Below are 11,527 nucleotides of genomic sequence, written 5' to 3' on the forward strand. Positions count from 1 at the left end.
GCAGGTCGTTGCAACCATGCTGGTGGCAGTGGCCTACGCCCAGCTACCCCAGCAGCCCATCCCCATCCTGAGGCTCGAGTCCCAAATTCAACCCGACGGCAAATTCCAGTACTTGTAAGTAGCCACGACGAAAACGAGACGGCAATATTTTCTTGTTCTCTCGACTCGGTTTTGGGTGGACCCGGGAGGAGCGGCAGTGCGGCGTCCTTGACCGGCACTGCCGGAGACGGTCCGACCGGATCCGGCCTTGGGAGCCGTCTGTCAAGGCCGCATGACGCCGGGCCGCGAAGACGGGCCTAAACGCGCGGTCTTTTTCGCTTCCAGGTACGAGACGGGTAATGGCATCCAGGCCCAGGCCATCGGCGACCAGAAGCCCGCCGGCCGCGACGGCCCCATCCAATCCGTGCAGGGCCAGTACGCCTACACGGCTGACGACGGCACCCCGGTCCAGATCTCCTACATTGCCGACGAGAACGGCTACCAGCCCCAGGGAGCCATCCTGCCCACGCCTCCCCCAATCCCCGAGGCCATCCTGCGCTCCCTGGAGTTCAACGCCCGCAATGGTCCTCAGCGGAGGAAGTGAACGGCTCGACTCGCGCCTTAGACAATAAGCCCTTCCCCCATAGACATTCTATTCTATTGAATATGGCCTTCCTGTTTTCGGGCTCTGTGAGTCCACCTACCTAGTGTACATACGTGAAAGCAAAAAAATAAAAATAAATATATATACATAGACAACTGCTGCTTTGGAGTATCTGCGCCTTTGATCTCTTCAGTGAGAGTGCTTGAAAGAGTGCCACACATCCTCTACTCACACAAAGCTAAAAGGGATCTTGAGAAGTATGCTGTCTAAATTCTGCTAATTTCACATATGGGTTTGGGTTCAAGATCATTTACACATTGGAGTATTCATAAACACTTTACTTAGTTTTACTGTCACAGAACAAATGTTGCAGCTTTGCATATCTGCACAACTTAGGTAATTATTAAAAATTATAGATAAATTTTAAAATTGGGGAATACAACAGTGTTATCTATAGGATGTACTCCATTCAAGTCACTTATTACTACTTAAGACAGTGCCAATATAACAATAAAATATGATTACAAAGAATGAAACAAAAAATAAAATAATTCCAATGAAATAAAGAGAGATCAGTCTCCATTTTAAAGAATGAAGGTAATTATGAATAGATACCTTTGGGAAAATACTTGGAGACTTTTTAACTTTAAAAGAAATGAACACAAACAAAAAAAATAGTGAGGGCTTCATCATAATAGGAACACGCTCCGTGTAGCTCCTTACTCCAAATCATGGTAACTGACCCTGTGGACAAAGAAAAAGAAATATAAAGCGTTTGTTAAACTAAGTCAATATGAACTTAAGTACTTTCTTTATTTTAGAGTTCAAAAGTTCTACTAGAAAAGGTTGAAGGAAAGGGTGAGTTAAAAAACATCAGGGCACAACTTGTTAGGAACTTCTCCCTAAGATAGACTAGGTGACAAATTTAATGTACTGAAAGGAGAGGAAAAATGGTTCAGTTCAATAAAGTAGCAAGAAATATAATTTAGAAGATTTATTTGATTGCACAAATATAGATCTAAAATCTAAAAATTTACAGATAGTCAAAAGATAGTTTTCCTTTACTCCCATTTCATACAAATGGATGATTGTGATTGGCCAAAGAAAAGTAAAACCAATGCACTTCCTACACTTTAAAAACTAAGTGATTAGTATTTTGGTTTTTAATTTCAAGACCTTAAAACATGAGTACAAGTACAGTGAGATAAAATTAGGGCAAACTAAAAAACAAAAACAAAAATAACTAAGCAACAAAACTTAGGATGAGGGTTTTCTAAAATTTATTGCAAGTTCCTAAGGAATAGGTCTGTGCTGTGCTCTGGGTATTTGGTGCAATTCTGATGAAAACTACACCACCCTATTGTAATGAAAACTCTTCAGAAACATACAGCATAAATAGATGTTACTAATAATAGCAACACACACGAAATAAAACTCATAAGTCATTAAAAAAAAAAAAAATAACTACACCCTAATAATAACGGCAGCATTGTAATTACGGAATTGTAATTACACAAGATAAACACAAGACACAGAAATTATGGTATAGAGAGCATTACATTTGTAAAATCAAATTTAAAAATCATGCAGTTATAACGAGTTATGACTTTTGAATCACAAAAGCAAGATTGACACTGGTTTCAAAAAATCCTATACTTTATCAGGAATCTAACGCTTAAATAAAAGTTAGGAGGGCGAGATCATTTTAACTCATGAGAACAAATACATTAAAAATGATAATGACGATGAAAATGATGCAGATAAAAATAATAATACCAAAAATAAAAAAAAGGTAATAGCAATAATACAGGGTAAATACTAAACAATGGTTCAAGGTATTGCACCAATTCATTCAGATTTTGATTAAATCTCCAAGTATCTGAGAGTATTCTGTAACAAGTTTCATTGGAAGGGCTCTAAAATTGCTCACTCTCTGAGCATTACCCCAGCTACATGACAACACAATTTGATGACAAATTTGAGTACCATGGACTGTTTTCTTTGGAACTAAATGTGTAAGAGCCTCGTGATTTGCGCCATGATGAGAGAGTAGGCCTATTTGACAAATTAATTGGTGAACGTTGTAAGGATGAATCTCCACGCTGAAAATAGCTGTGTGAAGTGATGTTACCCGGGCCATCCACACTGCTATCACCACCACTGAAATGCACAGGGGTAAAACTGTTCTGAAAACCTTTAAGCAAAATGCATCACCGCAGGAGCTTGTAGTTCACTTCCTGCCGATCTGTATGATAAGGGGTAAAGCACCAAACAGCTAAAGCCTAGCAATAAATCAATAAGCTCCAAATTCAATTTAATATAAGTGACTAGAAAAGAAACCAAGCTTCCCACAAAATATTTGCTACCAAACAAAGACCATTAGGATAAAGATGCAATTTGTTGCAAACTTTCAGGACTTTCATCAGAAAATTTTGTGACCGTTTCAGTGAAACCACAGTAGAACCTCAATAGTTAGCACAGCGTCAGTTATAGCGGGTACAGCACACCCACTTCAATCACGCTCAGTTCTCCCAACTCCTCTTACAGGCGACTTGCCCTAGTCCCTGAGTCCACGTTATTTTTCTACTGCTTTCTTGCAGGCACCATCTATCTAGATTCTACTGAATCCGGCCCCACAAATCTCTAATAAATCACCAGAAACTCCAGAGTAAAAATAAAGTGCAATACTTTCATCATTTAGTTAAACCTTTCCCTGACTTCCAGGTTGCCTAGCCACCTGGGCTCAAGGTGTCAATTAAACAGCATACATACCTTCTTTTGGTTGATGATCGCTGACTACTACGTTTAGTCAATTCAGGGTTATACTTGAACACTTGCTTACGAACTTCTCGCGTTTCTCGGGTGGTTTCATCTTGCTGCTCAAACAAAATTAAAATTGAGAATGAGTTTAAAACAGGAACACTGAATCATTAAATAAATATGAAATAAACCCTAACACATTTACCTGGTGTTTCAATGCTAAAAATTTTTCAATAAGGTCTGCACAGTTCAAATTTGCTTCTGGCTCCCATGTGTTTTCCTTAGAGGTAAATCCTTTCCATCGCACAAGAAACTGACGGGTTCCATCCTTAAGTTCTACATAATCAACTATTTTGCTCACCTGAAATTAAAACATTTAATGCAAAGTTAACAAAGGAAATAATTGCAGAAAAATAAAGGCACAATCATTTTAATTCAGTATGTAAGTTTACATACTTCCCACTCAGCATTTTCATCGTCGTTCTCTGGTTTTGGTTTCTTGGCTGGTTTCTCTTTGAGCTCTGATGTGTTGCTTCGTTTTTTTCCTTTTTGCCGAGGTGGAATTTTAAGATTCTTTTTCGGAGACTTCTTAACTTTATCCTCGTCAGGCGACCCTCTAAGGTAGGCGGCAATAAGTTCGGGGGAGTCCACATTTTCTTCATCTTCCCATGTATCATCTGCTGGTCCATATCCCTTCCAGCGGATTTTGAACTGTTGCTTTCCATGTCGTACACGTGATCCTAGTATCATCTCAACCTGCAATATTTAGGAAAAAAAAGATATGACAACCTGTTTTTTGTTTTTTTGTTTTTGAGGAAGGGAAAAGGGGGGAGAGGAGGGGAGTAGATGTGTTTTTGAATGTGGGAGCTGCATGCTAAAGATCACGACATGGAAACTAATAAAACTGAAAATATGTGAGGCCGGGGCCGGGGTCGTTAACAGCATTAGCACTAACCTCGAAAGTTTCGGCTTCATCATCAGAGTCCTCATTCTTCGGGACATTTGGACTGCCATTTTCATTGAGTGACGTCGAAGGGTTCGGTGATACACCACCCTCGGCGTCATCTTCGGCTTCAGAACCTTTCTTGCCAGCCTTGAGAGACCTGGAAGCTTTTTTACCAGTACCACAACCCATATCGGATGCCTTCGCTTTAGTAACTCGCCGCATCGTCAAGCCAGTGATTCAAAAAAATACTAATGGTCAATATCACCAAAACACCACCAAACAAAACACACAACAGCACAGAAAGCCGAATCGCCGCGACTACCGAGGTCAGTGAGTGGAGAAAGAGGAGGGGTGTCCGGTGTCCGTCAACCAGCCTATCAAGTTCGATTTATTAGTATTAAAACTATGAGACGTAGGTTATATGAAGCAGTTGAACTATTTTAGAATCGCCAACAGATTATACAAAAAATCAGAGAGCACGGAAATTTTAAATAAATGTTGGTTCTAGATTCTAGATACTTACTTGACTTGACACTTAAAACTGTCACAACTCTACCAACCTAAGTCGGTAGACACTGAAAGTTATGGAAGATTTCTTTCTCTAACAGTCACATCATTGTATCATCTAAAACGTATTACAAGTACACCATCAACATTTTAATTTGTAAGATAGGTAAAACAGATTTTCGGGGTCGAGTCTATGGTCGAGTGGACAAGCCGTGATCTGATTTCTTCTGTTGGTATAGGGACGCGGGCGGGACAGACTTATTTTGTACTTGAACAATTCTTTAGAATATTTTGTGGTACTTAACCTCTGCCGTACTTCATTGACTGGTTGTTTGAGCTTTAACACAACAACAATAAAAAAAAATCATGGCATCAATCTTGCTTTCACAAGCAGAAGAGGATGATGTTGACTTAATTTTTGTCATTCCTCAAAATTTAAAAAATCACAGTGACTGCGATAAAAATATGCAAGATGCATTTCGAAGTTGTGAAGATAATACACTGAATCCCAGCTGGAAGACGGAAGAGTCCTGCTTAGAATTAAAGCCCACCAAGAAAAGCGTTTTTGTTCTACAAGAATTTTCAGGAAAGGCATTTGAATACCTAAAAAGATTTAAGTGTGTGTAAGTGCCTTTTGAAAGCAAATTTCATGTAGCACCTATTCTTTCTCTTAAGGATATGTGTATTATGTTTTTATATTTTATTTTATAAGTTTTTAGAGCATTCCCTTTTTCTTTCTGTTTGTCTAGCAGTATCACTGGTCCTAGATGCCTCAATCATTGTTTGATTCGAGAGGAACACATGCCTCTCGTACCTCACCCAACGTTTACTGCTGCCATGAAAGACCTTGTCATTACTTCAAGTGGAGGGGGCTTGGAAGTTAAAGTATGTGTAACTCTTGTTCCTAACATGTTGAGTGCGGCGAGACCCAAAGAGTTGGTCTCAACAACATATGATCGCCTACTCCGCCGCACCTGACATTTTAGTTCCTATATTTTAAGTGAAACAGTAATGTTTTCAAAATAATCCTCATTTTTCAGAAAGAAATTAAAGAAAAGGTTGAACTTATGTCTGGTACCTATGCAAAAGGCTTCAATGAAACTACCACTCATGTTGTGGTATCTTCTGTCGCATCAACCAAATATGAGGTACATCATAAGTATTCATAGTATTGATTTTTTAAGTAGAATTTTGATGATATCTCAATTTTGTCAAATTTTCTTACATGTAATAGAAAGCATTGGAGTTGGGTATCCCAGTGAGGACTCATGAATGGGTGAATGCTGTATGGAAACGGAGCTTGAAAGAATACATTCTAGCAACTGATGAAATTTTCAACGATTTTAAGTGTCCTCCTTTTTTAAATTTGAATGTTTGTGCAACAGGTTTTATAATTAAAGAGTTAGATCGCTTAAGGAATCTTGTTGCACAGAATGGTAATGGTTTCTTATTTTCTGTTCCTTTTAACTTAAATATATTTACTTTGTTAATTTTGAAATACTAATTTTTTCATCAATTCAGGAGGGAACTTTGACCCATCTTTCAGTCAGAAAATTGATGTTTTAGTTGTAAAACATCCCAAAGGGGAGAAGTACAAATATGCACAACAATGGAATATTCCATGTGTTGAACCCAAATGGATTTATGATAGTGTACAGAATGGTCATAACTTACCAACCAAATCATATGAAGTTAAAGGTGGCAGGGCTGCCTCATCTCCAACTATGGGCAATGCCTCTGGTAATATATACTAATTTTTAAATTATTTTGTTTTACAAATGTTATGTGAATACTATCATTGTATAACAACACTTTTTTTATTTTTTATTTTATTGTTTCAGTTAATTTTTCTGCCAATGTGAGCAGCATCCAGCTTGATCATCGAACACACATTGACGAAACATTGATGAATTCATCCATAAGTAGTGTAGCTAGTTATTGTCCCATTTCAAAAGCCAAAACTCCTGTTAAAATGCCCCCTCCAGCTTCTGTAAAAACTCCAGTGAAGTCAAAAATCCTACCTTGTTCTAACCCTGGGGAATTGAAGCATCTCCTCAGTGAATTAAATCTAAGCCATGCGAAGAAAGCAGGTTTATTCTTAGATGGTTGTCGGGTAAGTTCTCAACTTTACTTTCACATTTTGCTCTAGCTTCAAGTATACCTACGTATAATTAATTTCTAGGTCTATTTACTGGGATGGAATCCTGATGAAACGGAGAGCCTGAGGAAGATTTTAAAATGTAGTGGTGCAGCTCGTTTCACTGATTTATCTGAAAGGGTATCACATGTGCTAGTTGGGAACTTAGAAAAGCCATTTTTGCGAACTTTAAAAGGATTACCTCAGAAGTAAGTTTAGTTCAGTACATGTATTGTTTAGCTTCTAAGAATGTTATTTAGTCATGAGTGTTAATTATCTGCAGACCTCATGTAGTCAATATCAAGTGGCTAATTCAGAGTGTGGCTGAAAAGAAACCGGTTTTGGAAGAGCCATTCATTTGTTTGCCAAGCGAAAACGTGAATGTTTCTGAAGCTCCTTCCCCATTAAGTAAAAAGGTTTGTTTATTTATGACTCATCTTTATTTAGTTTGTGTACCATAGATTCTTAAAGTTATGATGCTGACATCCTTCTTTTATACACAGGGAATGGCACTTCTTCAAAATTTTTCTCCACAAAAGCCACTGCCAAAGCCAAATCATTCTGACATTAAAAGTGAGACTAAGACAACCGCATCTCCAAACAAAGGTGATCAACTTCTGGCAAAATATATTTCAGCTGACTCCTCTGCTGTCTGTATGCCGCCACCACCTGTTCCATCTGCAAAAAAGCAAATTCTACAGCCAGTCAATATCTCTAAAAATGCAAATAATAGTGATGTGGTGAGTCAAGAGGAAAATGATATGTTTTTTACTGGTAAGTAAATGCCTTCCTTTTTATTATGGATTGTGTGTGCGAATGAAGATTTAAGCAAGTTGTACCTAATTTTCCTTCTTATTTAGGTTTAAAGTTTGTGATTGTTGGACTCCCTGATGAATCAGCCTCTTATGCTGAGAAAGATTTGATTAAAAAACATGGTGGGGAAGTTGTTCCCAAGTCGTTTAAAGGAGTACCTGATTATGCAGTTGTACCCTTGACAGGGTTTACACTCAGACAGACAGCTACTGAAATAATAACTATACTCTGGCTGGAGGCCTGCTGTGAACATCAATCTATTGTGTCAGTGGAGTATTACCACCAACCAGTTGTTTTGGACGTAACAAAGAAACCACTTGAGAGCTGTGTTATTGGTCTCAGTGGTTTTTCTGGAAGAGAACGCCAATTCATTTTAGAACTAGCTTCAGCTCTTGGTGCTACATGTCAAGAAGTCTTTGCAAAAAAAACTAAAACTGATGCAAAAGCATCATCACACCTCATCTGTAAAAGTGATGTGAAAAGTGCCAAGTTTGATGCTGCCATAAAATGGTTCCGTCCTGCTGTATATCATTCGTGGCTTCTTAGTTGTGCATCTACCGGTTCACATGTACCTGAAACGGGTCATCTAGTGGATCCTAAGCAGGTTATCAAGCCACTTGATGCTATGAACAATACAACTACCAGTTTTATAAATAGCTCTTCAGTAATCAACAAACGTCAGGTCAGTAGTTCAAATTAATATTTCTATCCATCTATGAGTTGTCTCTAATTGATCGAGGTATTATACTGACACAACACCTCACTGAATTTTCGGGGAAAATTTGAATCATAAGTGTGTCTTTAATAAAATCATACCCAGTTTTCAAAATCATAACTCATATATTGAAAGAAATTTTAATTTACCTTCTAATTGTGTTAATAAGTTGTATGTTATTGTATCTTAATTAATCCCTGTTTACATTTTAGTCTTCACTGAAGCAACCTGCCTGCATGAAAACTCCTGAGCAAACTGCCCTCCCACCAGAATTGATGAATCAGGTTGATAAAATTCTCAATTATGTTCCATCCCCTAACCCTCATGCTGTTAAAACACCACCTGTGCTAATTGGTATTTCTGACAATCCAACGCCTGGTGAAAGCAAACGCATTCAGAAGTGGTTGGACAAATTACCTGGTCAGTTGCCTGCTTCTCCTTCAAGGAGAGATTCTACGGTAAATTTTGAATTCTTCAATATGTTCTGATGTATAACAAAGGATTCTAAAACATCACTGAACACTTTATGACAATGTTATTTGATGCTGTTGTTGTACTGATTGTTAATTTTGTATGTCACAGCCTCTACATGAATTAAGAAAGAGAGTTTTACGAGCTCACACTGTGACTACTCCTGAGATGGTAATGCTGTACCTAAATTTATTAATATTGAATGTATTCTAAAATGTTTAACTAACAGTCCATACTGTTTTCTTATTCCTGGTTTTAGTTACATGAAGTTCCTGTGCAAGATAAGGAATTAGAAGATTTTCCTGAGTCTGCAACAGCCATGATGGTCAGTTCTTTTTACTCACTTATCTATTAGCAATCACTCAAATTAATTAATCATGTTCAGTGAATATCCATCTATCTATCTTGTTGCAGGCACAAGCTGAAGAAAAACAATCAAGTCCCATCAAACCCATTTCATGTAGTACACCTACTTATAGTGGAAACTCAAATGCTTCTCGAAAATTATTTAAAATCAACTCTGATTCTGCCTCTCCAGTTGAATGGTAAATTTCACCTTTAATGAATGAATTAATAAGAGGGTACTTGTCCTTTTCATACTAAAAGAACAAAACCTCCAGAACTCCCCTATGTAAGATGTATGTCTTGTATAGAGGAAATAATGCCATATTCTCAGGGTTTTCTCTCCTCTAATATGTATGGAACAATTATTCTCTTGGAAACAATTTTTCAAATATTGCCACTGGCATGTTCACTTTTCATTTTAACTTCTATCTCTCCTCTTCTCCTAGCCAATTAGATAAGCTTAAAAGACTTATTGCAACACCAGAAACAGGTGAGGATTGCTCTTCCTCGAAGTCAGCTAGTTTGAATCATTTGAGAGTTGCTGGGAATCCACATAAATCTGTGATATATGGTGAGTGATATCAAAATAAATAAATTATAGACTCATTACTACTAATCTGAAGCTATTTACACCATTTTAAATAAAAAAAAGTGTTCCCCAGTTTTCATTTGGCAATTAATATTTTTAGATCCCCTCAAAGATGGTTCTCAACCATATGCTATTCAGTGGGAGGACCCGGTTAACCTTAAGAGATCTGTCTCGGTAAGTTCTTTGAACTGGCACAAATTTTGAAATATCTAGCAACGCTTATTACTCAACTTAAGTTTTGGACTTTTAGGAAGAAAGTGTGACTCCTAATCAAGACGAGAAAGGAAATGAACTGCCAGCCAAAAGAAAGAGCTCTGAAAATGCTGAAAATGCTCCTGAACCGAAGAAGTTACACCATGAGATCCCCAAAACTGATTCTAAAAGAGCAAGTTCTGGAAAGGTGTACAAGTTTTGCATGTCTGCTGTTGAAGTACGTAAATTCTTGTTGATGAACTCTTGCATTATTTGTTAAGCATCTAGAACTCTCCAGTATATTTTCTAAATTATACTTTCATCAATATTATATTTTACAGACCAAAGAACCCCATATATCCACCATACAAAAACTTGGAGGAGTCCTCATTGATTCCCAATCATACAATCCAGAGGCAACTCATCTTCTACTTGAAAAGGCCCCACAGCGCAGTGAAAAGTTATTGGCTTTTATTGCTGCTGGGAAATGGGTTTTACACATGTCCTTCTTGTTTGAGAGTGATAAACATGGGGAATTCCTTCCGGTAGTTAAGCTTTTATTCCTGGTTGTTTATAAATTCTTTACCTGAAATTAACTGAATTCTTGGTTGACAGGAAGAAGACTTTGAATGGGGTAACCCAAAAAACAACCTTTTAAGTCGGTTGAAACCTAACACTGTTGAAGAATCCATGGCGAAAGCTGTTTATCGGTGGAGAACCACCATATCTGAAAATGGAGGTCGTGGTGCATTTAGTGATTTTGTTTGTAAGATATTTTCAGAAAAAGCTCTTCCTTTTTCAAGGTTGGTTGCTGCAGGGGGTGGTAAAGTTCTACCTGAAAAGTGAGTACATAATAACATTTGCAGACTTAAATTATTTGTTATGTTCAAATTATAATTTTGCTGATTGTGCTATAATTTATGTAACATTTTAGGTCTCAGAAGATCCCTTCTCTCTGCATTGTTACTTTGTCTACCCACAAGGGGTGTCTTGATACATTTGCTAGGCAAGGTATTCCTTGTGTACCTCCAACATACCTGTATGAGCACCTCACGCAAGATCCTATCCCAACTCCTGAAGCAAGGGCTTATGACGAGTATAAGATGTTGAGGAAGAAATATTTATCAGATCAGTAACTTTTGTATTGAGTTTTAGATGTGACTTGAGTTTTGTATTGTCTGTACTAAATATCAATTTTAACCCTTATGTGATATTTTTAATCAATTTTATTTTGTAACAATTTTTATTTAAAAAATTTTTTGAATAAAGACTGATGAATTTGATGTTTTCTTAATTAATCCCTGTTTACATTTTAGTCTTCACTGAAGCAACCTGCCTGCATGAAAACTCCTGAGCAAACTGCCCTCCCACCAGGGGCAATGCCTCTGGTAATATATACTAATTTTTAAATTATTTTGTTTTACAAATGTTATGTGAATACTATCATTGTATAACAACACTTTTTTTAT

General features: G+C 37.5%; 3 protein-coding genes across 6 annotated transcripts in view; 2 read left to right on the top strand and 1 right to left on the bottom strand.

The window, feature by feature from the left end:
- LOC113203722 (endocuticle structural glycoprotein SgAbd-2-like) overlaps positions 1–738 on the top strand; it is an 11,810-nt gene extending 11,072 nt beyond the window's left edge. Inside the window, exons 2-3 of one of the 2 annotated variants that reach the window (XM_026418537.2) lie at positions 5–114; positions 325–738. In XM_026418537.2, the coding sequence (XP_026274322.1) occupies positions 5–114; positions 325–583 (369 nt within the window). In that variant the 3' untranslated portion in view covers positions 584–738. The remainder of the gene's footprint in view (positions 1–4; positions 115–324) is intronic. The other variant, XM_052272020.1, reaches the window with a different exon arrangement.
- Positions 739–906: 168 nt separating this feature from the next.
- LOC113203721 (chromobox protein homolog 3) lies at positions 907–4,628 on the bottom strand. Of its 2 annotated transcripts, none has more exons than XM_026418536.2 (5): positions 4,299–4,627; positions 3,800–4,099; positions 3,549–3,704; positions 3,356–3,459; positions 907–1,327 (listed from the first exon to the last, which is right to left on the bottom strand). In XM_026418536.2, the coding sequence occupies exons 1-5, from the start codon at positions 4,509–4,511 to the stop codon at positions 1,303–1,305; spliced, it is 798 nt and encodes a 265-aa protein (XP_026274321.1). In that variant the 5' UTR covers positions 4,512–4,627; the 3' UTR covers positions 907–1,302. The 2 variants fall into 2 exon arrangements, with proteins under 2 accessions (XP_026274321.1, XP_026274320.1); XM_026418535.2 differs by lacking the exon at positions 907–1,327 and adding an exon at positions 1,563–2,743 and having other exon boundaries at positions 4,299–4,628.
- Positions 4,629–4,768: 140 nt separating this feature from the next.
- Positions 4,769–11,341, top strand: LOC113203719 (DNA topoisomerase 2-binding protein 1). 2 transcript variants are annotated; one of them, XM_052272018.1, is made up of 21 exons: positions 4,769–4,953; positions 5,036–5,419; positions 5,546–5,681; positions 5,837–5,944; positions 6,031–6,232; positions 6,318–6,536; positions 6,638–6,909; positions 6,979–7,142; positions 7,217–7,349; positions 7,437–7,707; positions 7,794–8,428; positions 8,674–8,919; positions 9,044–9,103; positions 9,192–9,257; positions 9,347–9,477; positions 9,724–9,848; positions 9,967–10,040; positions 10,117–10,296; positions 10,400–10,603; positions 10,674–10,900; positions 10,993–11,341. In XM_052272018.1, exons 2-21 carry the CDS (start codon positions 5,163–5,165, stop codon positions 11,192–11,194), a joined length of 3,912 nt encoding a protein of 1,303 aa, XP_052127978.1. In that variant the 5' UTR covers positions 4,769–4,953; positions 5,036–5,162; the 3' UTR covers positions 11,195–11,341. The 2 variants fall into 2 exon arrangements, with proteins under 2 accessions (XP_052127978.1, XP_026274319.1); XM_026418534.2 differs by having other exon boundaries at positions 4,769–5,419; positions 5,549–5,681.
- Positions 11,342–11,527: the final 186 nt, after the last annotated feature.

This window comes from Frankliniella occidentalis, unplaced genomic scaffold (assembly GCF_000697945.3).
Source record: "Frankliniella occidentalis isolate FOCC.00 unplaced genomic scaffold, Focc_3.1 Scaffold184, whole genome shotgun sequence".
In the NCBI taxonomy this organism is placed as follows: Eukaryota; Metazoa; Arthropoda; class Insecta; order Thysanoptera; family Thripidae; genus Frankliniella; species Frankliniella occidentalis.

Bases quoted from the DNA above. Each gene is read 5' to 3' on its own strand.
- LOC113203719 (XM_052272018.1), top strand. From the start codon at position 5,163: ATGGCATCAATCTTGCTTTCACAAGCAGAAGAGGATGATGTTGACTTA. The intron at 5,945-6,030 runs GTACATCATAAG...TACATGTAATAG, and splicing joins TCGCATCAACCAAATATGAG to AAAGCATTGGAGTTGGGTAT. The intron at 7,350-7,436 runs GTTTGTTTATTT...TTTTATACACAG, and splicing joins CTTCCCCATTAAGTAAAAAG to GGAATGGCACTTCTTCAAAA.
- LOC113203721 (XM_026418535.2), bottom strand. From the start codon at position 4,511: ATGCGGCGAGTTACTAAAGCGAAGGCATCCGATATGGGTTGTGGTACT. The intron at 3,460-3,548 runs GTAAATGTGTTA...TTGTTTGAGCAG, and splicing joins TTTTAGCATTGAAACACCAG to CAAGATGAAACCACCCGAGA. The intron at 2,744-3,355 runs GTATGTATGCTG...TGTGCATTTCAG, and splicing joins CGATCATCAACCAAAAGAAG to TGGTGGTGATAGCAGTGTGG.